The 27119-nt window shown below is 40.0% G+C and overlaps 1 protein-coding gene across 7 annotated transcripts in view; it reads right to left on the bottom strand.

The window, feature by feature from the left end:
- LOC126426822 (serine/threonine-protein kinase OSR1) overlaps positions 1-27119 on the bottom strand; it is a 523270-nt gene that overhangs the window by 19957 nt on the left and 476194 nt on the right. For all 7 annotated transcript variants that reach the window (XM_050088845.1, XM_050088842.1, XM_050088846.1 and 4 more), the window contains one exon: positions 4944-5048. In XM_050088845.1, coding sequence (XP_049944802.1) covers positions 4944-5048 — 105 coding nt within the window. The remainder of the gene's footprint in view (positions 1-4943; positions 5049-27119) is intronic.

The raw sequence follows: 27119 nt of genomic DNA, 5'->3' as shown, positions 1-27119 counted from the left end.
GAATTCCAGGTAATTAACTGCAATCTGGCAATACCGTCATGACCCACTTTTTGGAGCTTTGCAAGAGAGGGTGGCGGAGGAAAGGGAGTCTCTTGATTAACCACCTTCCTCTTCTGACTGTAGAAGACTAGGTGTAGTTATGAAGGTGACCCAAACCATACTGTGCTCGAGCTGAATGACATGCTAAGAGCATTGCTCTTCACTTTGAGATCACAATATGTTCAAATTATTTTCATGGTGGTAATTGCATTTGAAGTCACACACTTTTCACATCACGATAATATAAGGAGTTTCTAACAAGTTCTTTGCGTACAAAATTTTGAGCACTATTTAGAACTTTGACAATTGAAGTGTTTCTAAGAAGTACAAGGAGTCTCTACACACCCTGTAATAAGAATGCAAAAATTCCAATTTCACAGAGGGTATGTGCTGACAGCTGTGAATACAAAAAATTATGCAAAGGAGAATAAAAATCTTATATTATGAAACATCAGTTCAAGTTCTGGAGATATGTAGAAGCATGTGAAGCAATACTGGCCCTAAGACTTATCCTAGAAAATAAGTTGAAGAAAGGCGAAACCACATGACAATGTTTGACAGTTGCTCTGAGGAAATATTGTAGAATTTGCACAACGTGATCCGGCAGCAAACCCATGAAGACTATTTACAACACATATGCCGGGAAAGCTTGAAGAGTGACAAGGAGGAACTATGTTATAGCATCTGTCAATTCAGAGAAAGCTTTTGACAATGTTGAGTGGACTACTCTCTCTCTCTCTCTCTCTCTCTCTCTCTCTCTCTCTCTCTCTCTCTATCTCTCTCTCTCTCTCAAATTCTGAAGGTAGCAGGAGTACAATACAGATTATTTACAATTTGTGAAAAAAAGCAGACTGTAATTATAAAAGTTGAAGAACACGAAAGGGAAGTGGTGGTTGAGATGGCAGTGTGACGGGATTGTAGCTTATCCCCGATGTTCATTATGAACACACGGAGTAAGCTGCGAAAGAAACTGAAGACAAATTTGGAAAGGGAATTAAAGTTCCAAGACATTACAATTCTGTCAGACAGTAAAGGACTTGGAAGAACATATGAACGGAATGGACAGTATCTCAACAAGAGATAAGATGAACATCAACAAAAGTAAAACAAACAAAAGTAAAACAAACACAATGGAATGTAGTCAAATCAGCCAAAGCTGAGAGAATAAGGTTAGGAAGTGAGAGAAAAAGTGATAGATGCGTATCTGTATTTAGGCAGCGCAATAAATGATGGTGGCCAAAGTAGAGAGGATATAAAATGCAGATTGGTAAAAGTGGAGAAAGCGTTTCTGAAACACACACTTTACATGCTGGGAAGTCTTTTCTGAAGGAGTTTGTCAAGAGTGTAGATCTGTACAGAATTGAAACTGACTTTAGATATGAAGATAACAGAAGCTTTTGAAGTATAGTGCTATAATGATTCGATCAAATAATAAATGAGAAGGTACTGAATTAAAGAAAAAAAGGTTTGTGGCATAACTAGACTAAAAAAGGGATTAGTTAATGTGAGACATCTTGAATCATCATGGAATAGTTAATTTAGCAATGGTGGAAAGTGAGGGGAGTGGGAGGGACGGTAGGGGGAGAGGTGGTTAACCGAGACTTCACTACAGTAAGCATGCTCCAGTGAATGTGAGCTGCTACTGAGATGGGAGAGGCTTGCACAAGATAGTAGCATGGAGAGCTTCATCATTCCAGTATTCGGAGACCACAATAACATACTGTAACTTCTCTAGCAGTTTTTAATTGCCATGTTTGTGTACAAATATCAATGAAGTTACTGAAATATGATGCTGGGGAAAAAATTTAGGACACCTGGATCGATACAGCCAACTCTGACCCAATGATGGTATGTGCTGCCTAGGGGAGAGTGATAATGGTGTCAACATCATATGCTGAAAGATAGCATTGTGGCACAGCTTACACAGCACCACCTGTGTCTACCCTTAAATAAGGGATGCTCACAGCCAGAAGCCTCAGTGGGATGCAAATGAGTGAAAAAAGCAGGCAACCAGGACAGAGATGCACACGTGCTTCCTACAGCCAACCGAGCCAGTTTGAAAGGGATGAAATTGTGGTCTTCCAAGTGGTGGAACGCTCCTCTCAGATAATTGCCAAGTAAGTTGTATGTGCTGCATCACTTGGGCAACAAGGGCAGCTGTGACAGCTACCGCAGCACTGATAAGGGACCTCGTTAGTCCAGACCCATCAACAGGAACTGTTGCAAACCGGTTATTAGCAGTGAGACCACGGACACGCACACCTTTAGCCCGTCTTCCATCCACCCACACCTTCGACGTGCACAGATCGACTGGTGCTGTCAGAGGATCACTTGGAAGAGGGAATGGCACGTCGTGGTCTTCAACAACGAAAGCAGATTCTGCCGGCACGCAAGTGACAGTCGTTTGTGCGTATGACCTAGACCCAGTGAACACTTTCTTTCTGGTAGAGTGCATTTGTCCAAGACACAGTGGCCCCATCCCAGGCCGTACAGTCTGTGCTGTGATAAGCAACTGCCCCCCCCCCCCCCCCGAGCAACTACAACCGGAGCAACTACAACCGCGGAGCAACTACAACCAGAGTAACTTCTCTCGCCAGCACAATCTCCAGACTTGTCTTCAATTGAGCACATGTAGGATACGACGGCACAAGAAGTCTCGTGCAACTCGTCAACCGACAACTCTCACAGAACTACATGAACAGGTCGAGCTGGTGTAGCATAATGTACCTCAGAACACTATTCGTCATCTGTATGATCGACTGGTTGCCAGAGTCGGCACCTGCATTGCTGCCTGTGGAGGCTACGCCACATACTAATATGGTGTTTCAGTGTACGTCAGTATCTGGTATCTCAGAGCCATATGTGCTACAGATTTGTAGAGGTGGTCATTTTATGTACCCATATGCACTGTTGGAACAATGAATTTTGAACAATTTGGATACGTAAAAAGGGTGTACTAACTTTTTTCCCTTCAGTGTATTTAGAAGTGTATGTACTATGGTGTCTGCTGTACCTTCAAAGTTCAAGGAAGTGTTGATTCTTCCTCACTATTCACATAACTAGTGGCATTGTCTGAGCCACTGGAGTTGTGGAACTGGCAGTCTCGTGTGTGTGTGTGTGTGTGTGTGTGTGTGTGTGTGTGTGTGTGTGTGTGTGTGTGTGTGTGTGTGTTCTACACGTCTATTGTTGACGAATGCATTGATGGCCGAAAGCTTTGTTTATTTGTGACAGTCACTTTGTTGTGCCTATCTGCGACTCAGCAACTCCCCTATATGGTGAGATGATGATTGGTTTTTGGGGCACTCAACTGCGAGGTTATCACAGCACCTGTACAATTTCCCAACCTTTGCTCAGCCCAATTTCGTCACTGTGCTGGATGATGATGATGAAATGACGAGGACAACAGAAACACCCAGTCATCTCGAGGCAGGTGAAAATCCCTGACCCCCCCCCCAGGGAATCGAACCCGGTCCCCAATATGGTGAGTAGCAACTTTCATTTTCATAATATTTTCCTTACATAGTTGATATTCCAAGTTGGAATGTGCTTACATTAACTTAGTTTTAAGTGCCCTATATTAACATTTCAATGTGTGGTACACTATAGAAATTCGAAGGGAAGTGGAGTTTTGGAGCAGGGTCAAGTTATTGTTCCAGCTGAAAACGAAGCTCTAGTAGTTCTTTCAGAACTCACTGATGACCAAATATATCTGTAACAAATTTCTGTGCCTTTATTTTGCAAAATAGGTTGACACTCTTCTCTGTGATTCACTCAGAAAAAGCTTCCTGAATGCTAAAAAAAGCATGAAGCTGTGACCCCGAGACCAAAATTGGAACTTTGTGAGTGCTTTGGTTGATAGACCACATTTTGGAAGATGCAAAAACAGCTAGTATCGAGTTGGTGTGGGTGTTATCCAAAAATTACCTCGAGCAGTTAATCAGAGAACCAATTTGCGAAGAGGGGGGAGCGGGCGGAAGGGGGGAGGGATAGTAAAAAATGAAATAATAATATAATATTATATAATATAATATAATGGTCTAGAAGGATGGAACTAGTTGTGAACAAAGAAAATTAATGCAGTAAAAGCGGAAAATTACACCATATTTTAGTAAGATCCTCGAGTAGATCACATGTCACTCCAGACATCAGAAAGTATAAGAGGTAAATTAGATACAGAAATGTGAAACAATTGCTAACATAGCTGTCTCAGTGTGCTAAGAGCAAAAATCCCTGTCTTTCTTCATGTCAGTAGTTAGTGTGCTACTCGTAAATTCCCCACTCTTAAAATTTAAAATGTACATTACACTGTCACTGTTGGCACCTATGATGTTAGTTAGATCCAAGTCAAGCTGAGAGTTAACCTTAGGTCAGAATACTGAACACACACAGTTTAAATATGCTGTACTGAATCCAAGGGTAACAAATTACTTACTTTTAGTAAATATTACAGAAAGGATAGATCGCTACCCACTGTATAATGGAGATGCCGAATCGCAGACAGGCACGGCAAAAATACTGCTAAACATGTAAGTTTACGGACAAAAGGATTTATTCTGCACTGTCTATTTCAGAAGGTCTTTCAGCCAAATGTTTGTTTAGCAATCTTTTTGTTGTGCCTGCCCCTAACTCAACTGCTCCACTATACGGTGACTAGCAATCTACCCTTTCTACAATCCATCCAGGATTTTCTATTGTTTGTTTTTTGCTGAAGTCTATTTGTGTAAACAGCACAGGTAGGAAAATAAAGGAAGAAGTAGGAAAATAAAAAGAAACTATGAACTCTGTAGGTGCATAGTGACAACCATACAACGAGATTAAACAGAACTGGTTTGAGTTAATGTGCTGTTGGAAAGAACATGCCTCGAGGTGAAGCAGGAGGGAGAGTAACAAGAAACAGAACTCACGTCTTCGTCTGACGAGTCGCCCTCCTCGTCCTCTGAAGACCACACCCACTCGCCAGTCACTGTGCGGTGAAGCCGCCCCGATGCTCCGGGCTGCCTTTTGGATGCCTGAAATTATGTCCGTAGCATGCAATTATATATCCGCATCACTAAAATACTAATTTTGTAAGGTGTAAGCACAATTTCTCATCACTTACACACAATACAAGAAATTAGTGAAGTTACCAGAAACATTACACTTATCGGAAACTGTTATATAGTGTCATTGGAACCTATCATTTAAAATATCCACCACCACCACCAAAGAAGTTCCCTTGCAAGTAAATACATCATTTCCAGCAGTTTTTCCATGAACTGAAAGTTCCCTGAAATGCATTTTTCACGATACAGTTTAGTGCCACTTGTGATTATGTTAGTCTCCTCAATTGTGTCAAATCTTTAAACTTTTAACTTTACTTTCATTCTGGAGAATTAAACGAAAGTCACTTGTGCAGGAGAGGTGACTGACACAGATTATAACTTCAGACTGTCACAATGGAGGAACCTGTTGCCTTTGTTCCACTTTTCCAGGTGTTTTCTGCTCTCCTTCAACTGCATAAGGACATTGCGGGAGAACACTACAGTGACAGACTGAGAAGTGTATTAACTCGAGGTTCTGTGTCAAACAGATGAGCACTTTTCACATCACTCTTCATTTGCCGAGCTTTCTCGAGACGGAGTGACAAACGTCTCTTCCATCTTCACGATTGCTGCTCGGTTTTTGGGATTGTACTCAAACCCAGCTTCCATCACGATTAATATCTGTCGAAAGAAAGTCTGGTTCAGTTTCAAGCCTTTCCTGAAGTTCTCTGGAAACTTGCACACAATGCCGTTTCTGCTCATCGCTGACAATCCGTCGCGCAAACTTTGTGGCAATCCGTCACATTGCAGTTCGTCGGACAAAACAAAAGTTAACGCACACACCTCGCTCCCAGACCCCCACAATTGTCAATTTCACAAGACGTGCAACACACGGCAATGGAAACTCCATAAAAACTAAACACCACCACTTAGCACAAACCTGATCGAGACACCGACTCACAAAGCACGTTCGGGATAGAGCCTGATGGCGTTTCGTCGTACCAGCTGGACTTGACAAGCTATATGTACATTCTGTGAGCTTTTGGGTAGCACCTAATATTTCCACGATTCACAGTAACTTCTCACACTTCCAGACCACTCCGATCATCATCTAGTAACTGTTTGTTAACGTACCAATCTGCAATGATATTTTGTTTTCAGCTATTTTCCTCATAATTACATCTGTTAAGACCACAGAATCTGAACAGCTCATGAGGAAACAAAACCTGGAAACTGCACAACAGACAGGATGGTGATTTAACCTGTTCAATTTATTACCTACTCCAGAGTCTACCACGAAGTATGGGGCGGTAAATATTCACACCGGTGAATTAGGAACAAAGCAATTATACACGGTAATTCGAATTGTTTGCCAGTGGTATACTGGATACACCTCGTAGGAATCATCACACGCTTTTTCTCTGGTGTTTTGGTAGATACTTGCAACTTCTTTTTGGCACTGCATAGCTAGAGTCAACCCAACAGTTACTGCTCACCGTCTTTCACGCGATGCCCAGTGACAACAAAAAGTATTGGTTTGTTACCCTTAACAAACAAAATTATTTAAATCAGAATTTTACATCCCCATTCAACAGAGCGCTCCAAATTTAGTCTAGTCAAATATTCATTTTGTCAATATGTATAACCAGTAAAACACGAAAGTAAGTGACTCAGTAGTGCCGGGTGCTTAGTGCTAGTAGTCAGTGCAGGACAGGGCAGTACTGTCGCTGCAGGAGTACTAGTTATTCTTTACATTTTACTGTTCCTCGCTAAAAGGAATATCAGACTAGACTAACCCGGAACCACACTATCAAATAAGCACAAAAAATTCCACTTCATTTTGTTTGTAATGGGAAAAAAAACTTATGCTTTGTTGACAGTGGGTGTCTCATAAGAGAGACGAGGAGCTCTATCCGACTCCAGTTACACAATTTGGAAAGGAAACTGCATATATCTGCTGAAACACAAGAGAAAATATGCCACCCTGTATATATTTACCAGAGCTACTTTAAGGGTTAAACTACAGACAACATAAAACTTCAATTTTGAACAATTGCACTTTAAGTAGCAATGGGCACAGCAATCAGTTGCAAATAATGTTCATTGCACATATGCAAATAATGTTCATTGCACATATGCAAATAATGTTCATTGCACATATGCAAATAATGTTCATTGCACATATGCAAATAATGTTCATTGCACATATGCAAATAATGTTCATTGCACATATGCAATAAATGTTGTTTGTGACTGACTGACGCATATTTGCAGTAAATATTATTTGTGACTAATTGCTGTACCCTTTACTACTATAAATAAATGTAGTCACTGAGCACAACTACTCCCCAATGGAGTTAAACCTGATAGAATTGCACTTTAGTTTTCATCAAAATTATACTGTCGTGATATGGAGGAAAGTTCTGGTAGAATGTAACAATTTAGGAACAAAGGACACCACTCGCCAAATAGTAGTAACACTGAGTTGTTTGCAGGCATATGAAAAAGAATGAAAACTTGCAACCTTTTGGACAAATCCTGCGAAACATCATGTTTTTTTCATGTGGACAAAAGCAGGAGAGATTCTGTAAAGTTTGGAAGGTAGGAGACGAGGTACTGGCAGAAGTAAAGCTGTGAGGACGGGGCGTGAGTCGTGCTCGGGTAGCTCAGACGGTAGAGCACTTGCCCGCAAAAGGGAAAGGTCCCGAGTTCGAGTCTCGGTCCGTCACACAGTTTTAATCTGTCAGGAAGCTGTCTGTCGTTCATTCCAAACCACTGCAGCCACCTAATGCCTAACCACGAAGTAGCCTACTGAGCACCAAAGTGGTAACTGGAGCCCTCCTCTTCGCAGAACGTAGAGAGCGCCAGAAGAATAGAGGGGAGGTGGACACATCTGCCCGACGTGTTTTGAAATCTTGTTTGAAAATACATTATTCTATACAAAAAATAGTAAGTACATAATATGTCAACCTCAAATACGTGTACTCATGAGCCAAAACATTATGACCACCTACTTAAAAAGCACATCTGTCCACTTCTGAAACGCAATCCAGCAGTGATTCTGCACATTACAGATTCGACAAGTAGTTAATAGGTTTCCAGAGGTTTGTGGCTTCAGATGCTCTCGTACCAGTTACACACTTTCCGTAATTTACGAGCAGTCAGTTTGTGGGCACAGAGCTGGTGCCCGACAGCGTCCCTCTCGGATTTCGTCTGATTCGGGTACACCGAATTTCATGGCCAAGACAGCAACCCGAGTTAATTATTACGCTTCTCAAACCTCTCTAGCATAATTCTGGCCACGTGAAAGGGACTGTTATCCTGCTGGAACATGCCACCCCCGTCGGGAAAGACATCGAGAACGAGGGGTTACGGGTGGCCCTCAATTATGCTCAAACAGTCCACAGCTGTCACTGTGTCTTCGATTACTAACTCAGGTTGCAGGGAAGAGCGGGTGAGTGTCCCCTCATAACATAATACTGCTCCCACCATCCTGCATACGTGACACACTGCACGTTTCTAGCAGCCGTTCACCCAGATGACGGCGGATCCCGACACGAGCGTCGACCCAGTGTAACAATAAATGGGACTCGTCGGACCAGGTGACACGATTCCGACGATCTGCGATCCAACCTCGACGACCCCCGTGCCTGACGTAATTGTAACTGGTGACGATCCCGGTTCAACACGGGAACACGTAAGGGTCCTCTGCTGCGAAACACGTTCGACACTGTGCGCCGTACGCCGTACGGTGTGCTCTGAAACACTTGTGCTGCACCGGCACTGTACTGTGTCATGAGATCTGCCACAGACCACTGCTTACCCTGCATTATACAGAAGGAAAGTCTCCGATCGCTATGTTCTGTGATGAGGTACGGGAATCAAACTTCTTGTCACTCACCTGTGGTTTCAGCGTTCTTTAACCATTTTCCATAGATGCTCAGAACTATAGTACACAAACAGCCGACCAGCTTCACAATTTCTGAGATGTTCGCAGCCAGGTACTGGGCCACAACAACCTTTCTTTTGTCAAAGTCACTCAAATCGGTGGATTTCCACTTTTGCTTCACTTATTGTCGCTAGAAGGATTTCCTGTTAATCTCTGCTCTGCTTGTATACTACTCTTACCATGTCACGTGCCCGGTTTCTCAGTGTATACGTTCAATATTAATTTAACAACCTTATCGTTCTGAAATTTTGCAGCTATATATGTTGTTGTTGTTGTTGTGGTCGTCATCTTCAGTCCTGAGACTGGTTTGATGCAGATCTCCATGCTACTCTATCCTGTGCAAGCTTCTTCACCTCCCAGTACCTACTGCAACCTACATCCTTCTGAATCTGCTTAGTGTATTCAGCTCTTGGTCTCCCTCTACGATTTTTACCCTCCACACTGCCCTCCAATACTAAATTGGTGATCCCTTGATGGCTCAGAACATATCCTACCAACCGATCCCTTCTTATAGTCACGTTGTGCCACAAACATCTCTTCTCCCCAATCCTATTCAATACTTCCTCATTAGTTACGTGATCTACCCATCTAATCTTCAGCATTCTTCTGTAGCGCCTCATTTCGAAAGCCTCTACTCTCTTCCTGTCTAAACTATTTGCCATCCATGCTTCACTTCCATACATGGCTACACTCCATACAAATACCTTCAGAAACAACTTCCTGATACTTACATCTACACTCTATGTTAACATATTTTTCTTCTTCAAAATCGCTTTCCTCGCCATTGGCCAGTCTAAATTTTATATCCTCTCTACTTCGACCATCATCAGTTATTTTGCTCCCCAAATAGCAAAACTCCTTTACTACTTTAAGTGTCTCATTTCCTAATCTAATTCCCGCAGAATCACCCTACTTAATTCGACTACATTCCATTATCCTCATTTTGCTGCAATCGGCGAGCCTCAAAGTTTTTATTTCTTCTCCATGGATTTTAATTCCTACTGCGAACTTTTCTTTTGTTTTCTTTACTGGTTGCTCAATGTACAGATTGAATAACATTGGGGACAGGCTACAAGCCTGTCTCACTCCCTTCCCAACCACTGCTTCCCTTTCATGCCCCTCGACTCTTATAACAGCCACCTGATTTCTGCACAAATTGTAAATAGCCTTTCACGCCTTGTATTTTACCCCTGCCACCTTCAGAATTTGAATGAGAGTATTTGAGTCAACATTGTCAAAAGCTTTCTCTAAGTCTACAAATGCTAGAAACGTAGGTTTGCCTTTCCTTAATCTATCTTCTAAGATAAGTCGTGCTTCACGTGTTCCAACAATCCAAACTGATCTTCCCCGAGGTCCGCTTCTACCAGTTTTTCCATTCGTCTGTAAAGAATTCGCATTAGTATTTTGCAGCTGTGGCTTATTAAACTGATAGTTCAGTAATTTTCACATCTGTAAACACCCGTTTCCTTTGGTGTTGGAATTATTACATTCTTCTTGAAGGGGTACTTCACCTGTCTCATACATCTTTCTCACCAGATGGTAGAGTTTTGTCAGGACTGGCCCTCCAAAGGTTGTCAGTAGTTGTAATGGAATGTTGTCTACTCCCGGGGCCTTGTTTCGACTCAGGTCTTTCAGTACTCTGTCAAACTCTTCACGCAGTATTGTAGCTCCCATTTCATCTTCATCTACACCCTCTTCCATTTCCATAATATTGTCCTCAAGAACATCGCCCTTGTATAGACCCTCTACATACTGCTCCCACCGTTCTGCTTTCCCTTCTTTGCTTAGGATCGGGGTTCCATCTGAGCTCTTGATATTGATACAAGTCGCTCTCTTTTCTCCAAAGGTCTCTTTAATTTTCCTATAGGCAGTATCTATCTTACCCCTAGTGATATACGCCTCTACATCCTTACATTTGTCCTCTAGCCATCCCTGCTTAGCCATTTTGCACTTCCTGTCTATCTCATTTTTGAGACATTTGTATTCCTTTTTGCCTGCTTCATTTACTGCATTTTTATATTATCTCCTTTCATCAATTAAATTCAATATCTCTTCTGTTACGCAAGGATTTCTATTAGCCCTCGTCTTTTTACCTACTTGATCCTTTGCTGCCTTCATTAATTCATCTCTCAAAGCTACCCATTCTTTTTCTTCTGTATTTCTTTCCTCTATTTTTTTCAATCATTCCCTAATGCTCTCCCTGAAACTCTCTACAACCTCTGTTTCTGTCAGTTTATCCAAGTCACATCTCCTTAAATTCCCACCTTTTTGCACTATATATGCCTCAAAATCAAAATTAATAAACCTAAGCAACTGAAGAATTATTGTGAAATGAAGTTAATTTTTGTTGACAATTTGATCCTGCCACTCATGTGCATCCGTTGCAAATGTACTTCAATTTAAAAGTGCCAACCGAAAAAAAAAGAAAATATCACAAATCAGCAATGCCAATAATCAAACAGCACTATGCTACTTTTTTAATGACACACTCATTGCTTTCATTCCTTTGTACTGCATTTCTGAATCGCAACATGAAAATTTTTGAAGTGAAGAGCTCATTGGCACCAGGTACAAGTTAGAAACCACACACTTTAGCGCAACGAACATGGCATTCTATCAGTGTCAAAAGAGTATTTCACATACCTCTTACTCGACTGTACAATACGTACAAGGGACATCTCTTTGCTTGAACAGGAATTTCTATTTAAACATTTGTACACTGTTCCATCTCTCTCAGTATGTACACAACAGCACTTGCAATCTTAGGAGGTGGGATGGGGTTTAACATGCCAGTCAATCAGTTACCTCAGCAAGTAGCTGACACGTTTAGTATGTGTGTTTCAATATTTTTATACATATACAGTAACAATAAACGAAACCATTAATGTTTGCAACATTTTGAATATTGTGAAATCCAAGTTAATGTATATGCACGGCAGATAACAGATTCTGTAGTTTGAAAATGGTTGGACGGAAGTTAAACATAACCCTCATTCAGGAAGCCTTTGGTATCTACCGACAACACACTTGTCAGCAATGTCAACAAAATAGTGTGTGCCAATCGACGACTGACTCTCCTAGAGACTGCAGCAAAATGTAACATTTCTGTTGCATCATGTCATGAAAAATCTGACAGTATCTTGGAATGCATCATGCTGCCGTGAAGTTGGTCCCACGGCATGAGCTGAGACCAGAAAGACCTTTGTCTCTCACTGTCACAATTTGTGAAGAGCTTTTGGATTGTGCACATGAGAATGAGATGTTCCTAAGAGAATCTTAACTCGTGATGAGACATGGGTCTATGGTTATGATGTTTGAGATCAAGGTTCAATCTCCACAATGGGTCAGGAAAGGTTCTTCAAGACCAACAAAAGCTTGTCAGGTCAGGTCAAATGTCAACACCATGCTGACAGTTTTCACTGACTGAACGATTAGTTCATTATGAATTCATGCCACAAGGACAAGCTGTTAATGTTACTACTGGGACGTGTTGCAATGTCCGTGAGAAAATGTGACAAGGAAACAACTTGAAATGTGGCGAGACAATTCATGGCTCTTGCATCACGGTAACACAACTGCACATTCATCCCTATTGGTGCATGACTATTGCACAAAAAATTAAATCACTGTGCTGTCTCATCTGCTGCACTCTCCTGACCTGGCCCCAGCAGACCTTTTATTTCCAAAGTTGAAACCCCCGTTGAAAGTATTAAGATCTGCAACAACAAATGGCATAAAAGAAAATTGGCATAAAAGAAAATTCACAGACAGCACTTCCCGCAATCTGGCAAGAGGCGTACAAAGACTGCTTCTAGAAGTGGAAGCAGTGGAAACAGTGTTGGTAGTAGTGTATCAATTGAAGAGAGTATTTTGAAGGAGACCACACACAATAAGTAAAAGGTAAGCACACAAAAATTTTGAGGAACAAAGTTCCAGAATTTTTTGAACAGACCTCGTATTGTTTGTAAACATCTCCAGTTTATCAGTCAATGCTTCAATATTCCTGGCAAGCAGTGGGGTGCAAAACTCCCACACATGCACACATGTTGCTGAATTCAAGAATGTGGTTCTGCAGCTCAAGCCGTGGTTCTGATGTTAGTTCAGATACCGCTGTTGCCAAACATACCTATTGTGATTCTGCACATTGATCCGTGCATTTTGTTGAGACCCCTTATGTATATTTTCAAAATGTGATAGAGGGCAAACTAAGAGTAAAACAACTGAATGCTTTCACCATTCTAATCAAAGTGGTGTGTACAGTTCTAAATATATCTGAAATACTGAATTTCTGTTCAAGCCGAGAGACTTCCTTTGTTAGTACTTTTCACATTAAACAGCTGCAGCGGAGCGAAGCGAGTGACAGCTGGTGAGCATGCTCGATTAAAAGCTGAACATTTAGAACATCGTAATTTCTTACTATGAGAATTGTGGCCCATATTTTTATGTGGGATGATTTCTGTGGCTGATGTCTTGGATGTGAGTTCTTTTCTTCTTAACATATGAGATCAAGTTGGTGAGGTTTCCTTGTTAAGAGTGAACCACAGGGTCAACATAGTACATTCACCAGTTCGTTCCAATCATTCACACACAGAATGTGGTGAGATGTCCAAAGTGCCATTCCACTGAGCATTCCATGGGTCATCTAGCTTAGTACATGTTCCATTAAGCTATCACTCAAAAGAGAGATTACATCACTTTTTCATTGAGGCAGGTAAACTTTACACTCCCAGTGGGGCTGTGATGCAATAATTCTTTCTAAGAATGTTACAAGCACAACTAGCAACTAAAATTCTGTGCCTTTCGGGGAAACAAGCACATTCCTTTTCTTCACAATTAAAGGATGGTTAAAGCCTACTTTTCTTGTTACTATATAGTTTATATATTACTTTGAGGCATCAACCATTCCTGTTTTATTCATAAATCATGCTTAATGTTTTTTTGGTGTTTCTATGTTTGTGCAACATGCCTGTGGAGCTAACATACTGTATTTGCTGGATTTCATATTTACACTTGCTTTTTTTTTTTTTTTTTTAAATGCAATTTCAATGAAAAACTGCATTAAATATCTCTCCAACACACATTATTTTTGGTGAAATTTCGTTTTCTAAAATGGTGAGAAGTGTGAAACCCGTATAGGGTAGCATTACTGTTAATCTGAAAGAAAACAAATGAAGTATCAGAAAAAAAGCAGCATTTTTCTGGAAACTTCCCTGTATTGTAAGAATGTAAAAATGTATCATTGCAAATATGTCTAGTCCTGTACATACTGAAATATAGTAATTTCATTTGCAAAATTTTGAGTGTCTGGGATAAATTCTAGCACACAGTTCCACTTAGCTTCGACCAGTGACATCATACCAAACTCTAAGATGCAACACACGAAAGATTCCATAATGGCAACAATGCTCAAACATTTCCAATTGGGCCAAAATGTATTCACGAATTATAGATCATGGGGAATTCTTAATAATAAATATAGAAACTAACATTACAGTAAAATGGGGTTCTGGATGGGAAGAAAATAACATGCAGCGTAATGAACCTAACAATCACAGTAATAGTACAATATGGGAATCTAAACAGAGACAGGAACAAGATAAGCTAAAAAAAGTAATGAAGCATGGAACAAACAACTAAAATTGAGCTCTATAGCTCAAGTAGTCAAAATAAATTCTAAAATAAATCACAACACCTACCTAATGAAAATTCAGGAAAACAACCATGGAAACAACAACCAAAATTGAGCTACGTAGTTCAACCAGACCACCCCCCCCCCCCCCCCCCCCACTACAAGCACCTACACTTGATAAATTCTGCAGAAACCTGTCTGTAAAACAAAAAGCGATCAACAGCAACTACACAACGTAACGGACAGATGACTCATAATAAAAAAAAGGAGTAAGTAAACATTATGATGATGATGAAAGTCAGCCTCTATCTTTGAAATTACAGTCAAGAGCTGATGGATCACCACAAATTATCACTTTGGCAATGCCACATGATTATCTCAAAAGAGGGGCCTTCCCCAGTTTCACGTTATTCCCACGTATGTGACATTTGTAGTAATCACTGATAAATCCTAATTTCTGGACCAATTTATACAAGACTCAAGAAACCTCACACCTTGCCACAACATTTGAGCATTAAATATATATGTAGCACACAAATTAAAAGAAATGAATATATCACTAAAAGGAAAGAAAACACACATATGTGAAATAAACTAGGCTAGAATCATAATTTACACGAATTACTGAGGCAACCGTAGGTAACATTCATTGTCTGCCAAATCATTTAATATCATGAACTCTTGATGTCATACATGATGATGTTGCTCAGAGCCAAGAATTGGAGTCACACACTGATGATCTCTCCAAAATTAATTATTTCTGATAAGGTTTCTTTTTCTAAAATGGTGGAAAGTGCAAAGTTGGTAGAATCAAACGTTATCATTAATCTGAAAGCAAACTTGTCAGGTCCAGTTCCTGACAGGGTGGAGACAATCTAATCATTTACAAAAAGTTATAAAATTAATAAAATCATTTAACAACCAAGATTGTAATTAAGACATTAAGTTATGACTAGTTTCAGCTGATTATACAGTCATCTTCAGATTGATTATAAAAAAACAAAAACAAAAACAAAAAAACACGTACAGTGCCTGCTCATAAAATGAGGCCAGGAAACCATCAGCTTCTCAGTGGGCACTCAGGTGAAAACCAGATCTCAGTAAAATAATGGCAAATACCATTGAGATTAAACATTAGGTATATAAGACCCATCATACAAGTCCACAATGATATATTTTGCACACTAAATAGTAACACCAGTAACTTGTCCACCAAAACATTATATACAGATACAGTATCAGATTCTGCTCACAATTCAGAATGGGGCAACACGCTACTGGACCGCTAGCATTCCTGTATATAAAGTTTGGGTTTCAACTAACTGGTGAAACTGTTTAGCGTGCAAAATACAATACTTCAATGCGGATTTTTAAGATCGCTGTATCATCAGCTGAAACCAGTCATCAATGTTTCACTTGTGATTTCAGCTCTTAAAAGATTTGAATAAGAAAAGCTTTTCAACTTTTTGTGAAAGAAAACGAATCAAGTATCGTAAAAAAAGCACTGCAGCCATAGTGGAGACCATTATACACAATTGGTAAAGCTGCTGATTTATTCTGGATATTTCCCTGTAACGCAAGAATTTAAAAATGTATTGTTCCTCATACGAGGTGAGAATTATTGACCTATAAGAGAAAAAACGTACGTAAATTAGTTACAAACTACGGCGTGCACACACTTTATTTAACGTGTAAACATCACTATAGATATTTGAGTTTAGGTTACGACACGCTCGATATGCGTGCTATCATTGGCGATGATGTGGTGCAGATGAATAGTGAAATCTTGCACAATCCACTGTAGTGTCTGAACATCGATGCTGCCCATGACCTACTGAATGGCTGTTTTCAGCTTAACAATTGTTTTGGGGTTATTACTGTACACCTCGTCTTTAATATAGCCCCCACAAAAAGGAGTCACATGCGTTCAGATCTGCAGAATATGGTGGCCAATCGAGGCCCATGCCAGTCTCCTCTAGCTACCCCAGAGGCAGAATGCGGTCCCCCAAAGTATTACTCCACGACATCAAACACACTCCTGAAAGGTCGAGCTCCATCTTGCATAAACTACCTCTTGTCAAAATCAAGGTCACTTTGGATAACGGGGATGAAATGATCTTCCAAAATCTTCACGTTCCATTCGGTAGTCACCGTGCCATCAAAGATTACTGCACAGATTGTTCTGTGACTGGATATTGCACACCACACTGTCACCTGATAAGGGTGAAGATATTTCTTGATCACAAAATGTGGATTCTCAGTTCCCCAAATGGGCACATTTTGCTTACTGACAAACCCATCCAAATGAAAGTGGGCTTCGTCACAAGACCAAACCATATTCACATCGAAGTTCTGCTTGTCTGTTCTGTGAACAACAGTGTTGGCGAAACAAAACCGCTGTTCCGTGCCCCGGGCTTTCACAGCTGATGGGTTTAAATTTTGTCACACTGTCTCCCTGCTGTGCAGCTCATCTGACATTTTCTGGGGATGGTTTGAAATGCAGCGTGTGTCTTCTCAATGTTTTCAGGCGGTTTCACCCTGTTTGGGATGACCAACATTGGCAACACTGTCATCACAAACACTACCTGTTCTCACAAAATTACAAAACAAATTCTTGATTACTAGCACACTTGGATCAGTTGTCTGCAGCTCGAACTTGGTCGCAAACTTACTTTGAACCACATTGGGCTGTTATTGCTCGTATAATTGGCCTTTACAAGTGCTATACACTCAGGCACGCTGTACCAAGACATTTTCCCGTGCAAATGGACAAAGGCTCGTGCGTGTCTGCATACTAATTCCCGTTATGCCCTGTGGCCAACCGTGCAGTTTGAACGTCCTAACAAACCGTTCAGAAGTTATGACAATTTTATTTAATGTAGTTCAATAATCGTAACCCTGTATGTCTAGCCCTACACATGCCGAAATACAGTGAAGTAATTTCAGTTGCAAAATTTCAAGTATTTTGGTACACAATTTATTTTTCCTATTTCCAAGAAACTATCTGAGTGCCCTGGGTTTTCTTTTTAATTTGATTTAGAGTTCAATTTATTGTTACACTACGCACCTAATATTTTTGATGCATCATTACCAATAAATGAAAGGAAATAATACAATACCACATTTAGAGAAAATTCAGTGAACAGTTTTTAGGGTGCAACAACCTCTAGAATTTCAGAATTACTCACATCATTTGAATCTGAATATCTATCAAGTATTAGCAGCCAGATGCAGATAAGAAACCATAAAATGGGGAGTTGTGGAAGTTCCTTCAGCATTTCAAAAACCTTTCTAGCCCAACCACCCACATCATGTTTAACACCAGTTAATGAGCACTCAATTTTTCACACACAAAAAGCAAATGAGCATCACTGAACAAGCACTCTCCCTATTGCAAATGGTAGTTGAATGTGAGCAAGCACTATTCAATCATTTCCACACTCAAATCTTAGTACACTTAATATCATTTTCTCGTAATTATGGAAATATTCTCAATCAGTAAAATCTTGGTAAGAGTTCAAATGTTTGAACAGATTAATATTAACAGATTAATATTCTATTTGTGCAGTGTATCTGATAGATTTGCTGGAAAACTATAGTTCAACATACTCACATAAAATGCCCACAAAACGTTACTCTGAGCAACACTTACATTCAACTTTTTTCAACAACTCCAAAGAATACTACAGTCATATCTGTGCTTACTCTGGTATTCCATGGAAATCAGAATATGACAGTGTACACTTTTCTCTCATGTTCCTTGGAGGGGGTGGTATTACAGGGCATAATTTAAGAACTCCAATGCAAGTGGATTGAAGCCCAAAAACACACACACTCCAGTCTATATGACAAGGAACCTAAGTACTGATAAATTTGCGTGTTTTCACATTAACACAAACTTTCAAAAAAGAGAGAACATCTTACATCTGGAACAACGAATTCACAATTTCAACAGTTAATGCTAAAAATAATAATTGGTTCCTTTTACCGGGTCTAGTGAAGCAGGGGATACAACCCGTCGGCTTTGACCAATGACGTCATACATTACTCGTAGATAATGTCTTCACTTTCAGCCATAGATAATAAAACAGTTCTGTATTCCCGGTAAGTGCTATCATTGTACACTAAAATAACTGAATGTGATGTTAAAAGGGATCACTACATATAACTCTAAACATTCTTCGTGTGCATTTATTTAAATAATTGGTTGTTTGCAATTCATTCGGTACTTAATTTCATTCTCAGTGATAGTTAGGTAATATGGACTATTAGTTTCTTATTTTAGGACAATTTTTAGTATCTCATTTTAGTTTGTAGGTACGGATTTATCTGTTCTTATGAATCTGGATGATTCGAGAGAGGCTATGGGCGTAGAATGTTGGCCACAATTTGTTTTTTTTACAAATGTGTGGTCTCATTGCTGAGTATGTCCGATGTGAGTGCGGCGACCATATGCACCTCACAAGTGTATCTCGTCGCCGTACTCACAACTTATTCGAATGGCGCTGCAGCAAAGATCGGTTGTGGCGGTCCATTAGACGTGGGATGTGATTCAAAAAATCTAAGCTCGGCTTGCGTGATTTTCCTAATGTCTCTCACTGTTGGTGTTTTGAGATATCCTGTATAGCTCTGTGTCCATGAAAGTCGGGTGAATAAGTGTACAGTTGTGGATTGGTGTGTGTGTGTGTGTGTGTGTGTGTGTGTGTGTGTGTGTGTGTGTTTGTGTGTGTGTGCGGGGGCGGGAGGGGGGGGGAGGGGGGGGGAGGGGGCAGGTGTTATGGTCGAAATTGACGAGTCGCAACAGGGGGGAACCTCTTATGGGATTATGGGTCTGGGGGGCTGTAGTTTCAGGTCAAGAGTGTGACAATATAGTGTTTAAAGTAGTACCCAATCGAAGGAAGTAAGTTTTGCTCAGCTTAATTGAAGATCACTTTGCAGAGGGTTCCACTTTAATTTCAGACGGTTTTTCTTCATATAGGGATTTAGGGGAAAGGGCTTATCAGCATCTCATAGTTAATCACAATACTGAGTTCAGATCATTATCTACAAGGGCTTGCACAAATAGCAAAGAGGATTACTGGTCAGTTGTGAAACCTCTTGTAGGGAAAGGGAAACGCCGAATTTCCACACTTCAAAGTCACTTGGACGAATACTCGTGGAGGTACAGTATTCCCCATATTGCCCGTTTAAATGTTTCGTTAAATGTGTTTGGCAAATTTACCATCCGAAATATGTTGGCTAATTTCACATTAGGATTTTGTGTGTGTGTGTGTGTGTGTGTGTGTGTGTGTGTGTGTGTGTGTGTGTGTGTGATTTTTGTTGATGGCTTTCTAGGCAATCTTCGGTTCTTTTAAGAAGTTCCCGTGTGGTAAGTTCAGTTTCCCATTTTTTTTCTTTTACTGTATTTGACTATTTTGACGTATTTAATTGTTGTATTACACCATTACATATGTTTTCGTGTACTCCACTATGTAATAGAAATTTTGCAGCTTTCATTCTTTTGTTTCTCAGCACTGGTATCAGGACCAATATTTTCAGACCTGTACGAGCAATACTGAAGGCCAAACGCCAGACAACTAAAATTTGTATCCCATCCTTCAGCTGATCTTTACACTGACACCACCTATTTGAAAAGAACAACATATGTAACATTGATGAGATTTATATCTAAAAACAAAGATGATGTGACTTACCAAACGAAAGCGCTGGCACGTTGATACACACAAACAAACAAATATACACACAAAATTCTAGCTTTTACAACCAACGGTTGCTTCGTCAGGAAAGAGCTTTTTGCCTTTTAATATGTCTGCTTGTGTGTGTGTGTGTGTGTGTGTGTGTGTGTGTGTGTGGGCGCGCGCGCGAGCGAGCGAGCGTATACCCGTCCCTTTTTCCCCCCTAAGGTAAGTCTTTCCGCTCCCGGGATTGGAATGACTCCTTACCCTCTCCCTTAAAACCCACATTCTTTCATCTTTCCCTCTCCTTCCCTCTTTCCCGATGAAGCAACCATTGGTTGCGAAAGCTAGAATTTTGTGTGTGTGTTTGTGTGTCCATCGACGTGCCAGCGCTTTCGTTTGGTAAGTCACATCATCTTTGTTTTTAGATATATTTTTCCCACGTGGAATGTTTCCCTCTATTATATTCATATCATTGATAAGATTTACCTATGTATGTCAACTGGAGGGCAGGATACAAATGTTGTGTACAGATATATAGCTCAACTAAAGAATGGGATATTATTGTCACTGATGTGATCAAAACTATAACTTTCAGTCGATACTATTAGCATCAAGGGTTGGGGGGGGGGGGGGGGGGCGCAAGCTGTACCCCATAGTGTAGAATGGGATACAAATTGTATATATATGTCGTTTTATTGCCTCTTCGCGTAGTTCAACTGAGGTACAGGTTACAAATGTAACTTACGCCATTTCCACGTCTTTGTTAGCAATGTAATGTATATAGGTCAACGGAAGTATGGGATACAAATATTATATACATAGCTCCTTCTGCCATCGATAGTACTACTATCTACGTAAGAACAGACCATTAGTGGTAGCGGAGGCGAAAGAAATCTGTATCCCATACTTCAGTTGATCTATATAGTTCAACTGAACAACAGGATATTAATGCTAACAAAAACGAAGAAATCGACACACACTATACTTTTATCCCATACTGCAGTTAACCAACACAGTTGGAATAAGGTTCGAGATACAACCCATATATATGTGATGTGAGGTATTCTATGCTACCAACATTTCCATCCATTTTTTCCCCTTCATTTTCCACAGAACTAATACGATACAAACACCCGATATCCTTAACGTGAAAATATTACTTGACTTTATATACGTCAACTATACTTTCGTCCCTCATATTCCTTTGTTTCTGAACAGTCTTGTCAGCTCTTTCATCAGTGTAATAAATGCTCTCTGGCTAATTCTGACGTCATTGGTCAAAGCCAACGGGTTGTATCCCCTGCTTCACTAGACCACTTTTACCAATGCCCCAGCCCCCTGGCTCCAATGATACAGTTTCCTAACAGTTCAAAGAAACTTGATTCTCATTTGAAATAGGTACCCCACCTCACATAATTGACACAGTTTTAGTTCATAGTAATTTCAAGCTGCCCTCAATATGCTGGCAGCAATACAAGTTTAAAGCCGGTGATAGGCATTAAAGATCCCCAAAACGCCTGAATGCCTTCTCAGTAAACTATTTTGAACAACTAATTCAAAAGCCCACTCAAAGTGTAAATGGCTGCAAAAATATACTTGAGCTCTTACTAACAAATAAGCTTGACCAAATAAGGATCATCATGACAGATACAGGGATCTGTGACCATAATGGTGGTTGTACCCAGACTGACTCCCGTGACATTCAAATGCAAAATACATCTATTTAAAAAAAAAAAAAAAAAAAAAAAAAAAAAAAAAAAAAAAAATCAGGTAAAAATTCTGCTCGAGACCTTCCTAAGAGACAGTCTCCAGTCCTTCCACTTTGACTATGTACGCAAAGAGCAGATGTGGTTTGAATTCAAAGAAATAGTACCAATATCGGTACACTAAACAGCCCAGAACACTATTGCAGTAGCAAAGAAAAAAGCATGCCAAATTTGAAAGTACACAAAATCCCCAAAATTCTGAAAGTTATACAGAAGATTGAAGTTTAGCACAAACTTCAATGCGAGATGCTCGAAATAGTTTCCACAATGGAACTCAGTCTCGAAAACTGGCAGATAACCCAAAGAGATTCTGGTTGTACATAAAATACACCAGTGGCAAGGTGCAATCAATACCCTCACCGCGCAATAACAATAATGATTTTATTGACGACAGTGCCACTAAAGCAGAGTAATTAAGCACCGTTTTCATAAAAGACGACAAAGGAAATATTCTAAAATTTGAATCAAGAGCAACTGCCAACATGAGTACCTTAGCAGTAGATATTTACAGTGTAGCAAAGTAGCTTAAAACACTTAAAGGCGAGGCAAGACTTTTGGTCCAGACTGTGTACCAATCACATTCCTTTTAGGGTATGCTGATACAACAGCTCCATACTTAGCAATCATATACGACAGCTCATTTGTAAAAAGATCCCTATCCTGACAGCTCAGATCCATACCCAACGACGTTAAAGTTGCAAAAAGTCAAACAAATGGCCAAGACAGGATATGAGAGTAATCCTCTGACTTACAGACCCATATCACTGATGTTGATTCGCAGTAGGATTTTGGAACATATGAGGTGTGACAAAGTAATGAGACATTTTATTTGTAAGATGTGGCAACCCCGCAGGCTCGCGTAGGCACAATATCTTTGACCTCAGTCTATAAGCTGCTTCTAGTCCAAGTGGCACATCGATGCAACTGCTCAGTCGTGAGTTGTGCTGTAATAAGTTAAGACGTGTCCGTGTCTCTCGTCACGGAAATGGAACCGCATAATATTGTGCAACGGTATGCCATTTCTTTTTGTGTTAAATTGGGTGAAAATGCGACAACAATTTACGATAAGATTCAGAAGGCTTTTGGAGAGGAGATTATGTCAAGAGCTCAGGTCTTTCGTTGGCATAAAATGTTTAGTGAAGGCAGAAAGAATGTTGAAGATGAAGACCTCAGTGGATGACCATCGACCTCATGGATGGATGTCAACCTGGCCAGGGTGCGTGAACAACGCATGATCTGATTGAAGAATATCCGTGAAAATGACTGCAGAAGAACTGAACATCAATCAAGAAATGGTTCGTCTAATAATAACTGGAGATCTTGGTATGAGAAAGATTTGTGCAAAAATGGTGTCCAAAAATCTGACACCCACAACAGCAATTTTTAACCACAAAACAAATTTCAGTACTACCACAGCTACCTTTCAAAACGACGCTCAAGGGACACCATTTTCAAACAACACAAGATTTCCAAAAAGCTGTGACAAGGATCTTTGAGGATATTACAGAAGATGAGTTCCAGGAATGTTACCATCAATGGCAGAAGCGCTGGAAAAAATGTGTGCAATCAGAAGGGAACTACTTTGAAGGAGACAACACTAAACTTGACAAAAACGGTAAGCAACTTTTTTTTTCACATCAGTCTCATTACTTTATTGTCGCACCTCATATACTGTGCTTTAAAATTATGAATTCTGAAACAACTAGTTGTTTATTCTCATGAAATAATCAGTGCTATTGACAGGGGACGTCAAATTGATTACCGTATTTACTCGAATCCAAGCCGCACTTTTTTTCCGGTTTTTGTAATATAAAAAAAAAAAAAAAAAAAAAAAAAAAAAAATCGCCTGCGGCTTAGAATCGAGTGAAAAGCAAGCGGAAGTTCTGAAAAATGTTGGTAGGTGCCGCCACAACTAACTTTTGCCGTCAAATATATGTAGCGCTACACAGGCATGCTTTATAGGCAACGAGATAAATACTGGCGCCAAAACCTCTGCGTCAGTAAATTAAAAAAAAAGGTGGAAGACGAGCTTTTTTCTCTCCGCCCCGAGTTTCGACCACTGCATTTTCATACATTATCCAACGAAGTAAATACAAATTCCGTATTGTTCATCTTCGAAAGTAGCAGAATTTCAATGTACTACGAAAATCCGACTGGCAAGACTGTTGCTAATAGGAACCTGATGAAATGTGAATCACATGCAGTATTCTCTTCACCATAAGAATAATATGAATATAACCATTTTGCCATGTATTCTTTCGTGTTTGCTGCTATCTCATTTAAATCCTGTCTGCCTAATAAACTACGAAACTCGAGTGAGACAACAGCAAACGCGGAAGAAAATACGCATCGTGTCCTGTTTATATTCGTATTATTTTTATGCCTAATAGTAATACAGTCAACTGACTAGATTTTTAAATCTAAAATGACTAATTTCTGTGCAGAATTTGATGTACTAAAGAAGCAGCCGCAAAGATTTTCAAACGGAGAAAAATTTTCGCCTAACTCGTTCAGAACATGTTCTATCATACGCAGCCTATTATTTTGTTCTTGTTGATCATTATCAAAGAAAGCAGCAGTGTAAGTAACAACAAGTAACAGTCACTTGCCATTGTTTCACTAATGAGACAATTCCTCTCTTTTTTTAATCGTAAGCGGCGGTAGCGCGCACAAAAGCAAGCCATGCCACGGGCGGCGACAGGCCATAAACACGCACTATCAGAATGCGACAAACAATGCATGACACAGTACAGTAATGCATTTTCAGCTTAGAGTGACGTAATCACCTATAACAAAGAAAACGGCACTTATCAGATCAAAGCAAAATAAGCAATCGATTCAAACCAGACGAAGCACGTGAAAAAGGAAGGGTACCCGTATAAATACGGACGGAGCGCCTGACGCATAGCAATGGCTACCTGGTAAAGCTTAACTGCTAAGCTTACGAGTCGAACCAAACTACTGCAGCTGTATCGTCTTTCATTCGACCTAAATTGTGGCTCATATTACAATGGACCAACTTTGTTTCGATTTGAACGTGCGGCCTAAAACTTCTCTCTCCCCTTGAATTTCGAGTCTCAAATTTCAGGTGCGGCTTAGATTCGGGAATTTTTTTTTTCCTTGATTTCGAGTCTCATTTTTCAGGTGCGGCTTAGATTCAAGTGCGGCTTAGATTCGAGTAAATACGGTATATATTTTTAGACTTCGAGAAGGCTTTTGACAAAGTTTCTCACAAGTAATTTCCAATTAAATTGCGCACCTATGGAGTACCGTCTCAGATGTGTGACTGGATTCGTGACTTCATGTCAGGAAGATGACAGTACATAGTAATGGACAGAAAGTCATTGAGTAAAACAGAAGTAATATCTGGCATTCCCCAAGGAAGTATTACAGGCCCACAGTTGTTCCTGATCTTCATAAACGTTTTAGGAAAAAAATCTGAGAACCCCTCAACTGTCTGCAGATGATGCTGCCATTTATGGTCTTGTAAAGTCATCATATGACCAAAACAAATTGCAAAATGATTTAGTCAAGATCTGTATGGTGCAAAAATGGGCTCTAAATCGTGAAAAGTGTGAAGTCGTCCACACAAACACTTAAAAGGATCCACAAAATTTTAGTTGCATAACAAATCACACAAATCTAAAATCAGTAAACTCAATTGAATACTTAGGAATTACAATTACAAATAAATTAAACTAACAATCACACAGATAGTGTTCCGAGGAAAGCAAACCAAAGACTGATTTATTGGCAGAACACTGGGAATGTGCAACAACTCTACAATAGAGACTGCTAACACTATGGTTGTCCACCCTCTTCTGGAATACTGCTGTACAGTGTGGGATACACATCAGAAAGGTTTAACGGAGGTCATTGAAAAAGTCTGAAGAAGGGTAGCATATTTCGTATTATTGCAAAATATGGGAGAGAGTCCAACGGATACAGTACATGAATTGGGGTGGCAGTCATCAAAACAAAGTCTATTCTGCTGCGGCAGGACCACCTCGTGAAATCTGTCAGGCACTTAATTATGAATTGCAGAGTAATTGTGCAGATGTAGACATAGATGAAGACAAACATTATTAAATGGATTTGTTTCCCAAAATGTATCACATACAGTGTAAATTGAACAAACTAAATTCTTTCAATGATCGACCATTGAACCAAATGATTTATACGTCAGGATCGCATTATTATGGCCAACCACCAGTGAACAAGAGTAACTGTCACTCTGAGTACACATATGAAGGTGACAGTAGGTGCCTGCGAGCAATAATCAGATGTCAGACACAACAGACACCACTTACAAGAGTCAAGGGGCACGAAAGAAAGCACTGGTAAAGAAGGGATTGAGACAGGACTGTTGCAGCCTATCCTTGATGTTATTCAACCTGTATGTTGAGCAAGTAGCAAAGAAAACTTTGTAGAAGCAATTAAAGCTCAGGGAGAAGAAATAAAAAGTCCGAGATTTTGCTGATGACACTGTAATATTGTCAGACACGCAGTTTAATGAAATGGACAGTGTCTCTGGCAGAGGAGACACAATGAACTTCAACAAAAGCAATGCTGACGCAGTTACACTGGGAAACGAGACACACAGTAGATGAGTTTTGATATTTAGGCAGTAAAATAACAGATGACGGCCAAGGTAGATAGCTTGCAAAATTTAGACAGGCAATGGCAAGAAAATTGTTTCAGAAGTACTGAAATTTAACATCAAATATAAATTTAGGTGTTAGGAAGTCTTCTGAAGATAGTAGTCTTTAGTGTAGCCTTGCAGATTCAGAAGGACATAGGTTGCAGTAAGTACTGGGAGATGATGAAGCTTGCACAGGATGGAGTAGCATGGAGAGCTGCATCAAACCAGTCTCAGGACTGAAGACAACAACAACAACAATAATAATAATAATAATAATAATAATATGGAAGTGAAACGTGGACTGTTGTGTGTTTTCGCTGCCTGCATTCCAACCAGGCTGTCAACTATGGTTACTCTCATGCTACTATTTACAGTTTACTTTAAGTTCAGTTCTC

The sequence above is a fragment of the Schistocerca serialis genome, chromosome 11 (assembly GCF_023864345.2).
Source record: "Schistocerca serialis cubense isolate TAMUIC-IGC-003099 chromosome 11, iqSchSeri2.2, whole genome shotgun sequence".
NCBI lineage: Eukaryota > Metazoa > Arthropoda > Insecta > Orthoptera > Acrididae > Schistocerca > Schistocerca serialis.
Note: the sequence above shows the minus strand (reverse complement) of the source record. Positions and strands in the feature narration are given on the sequence as shown.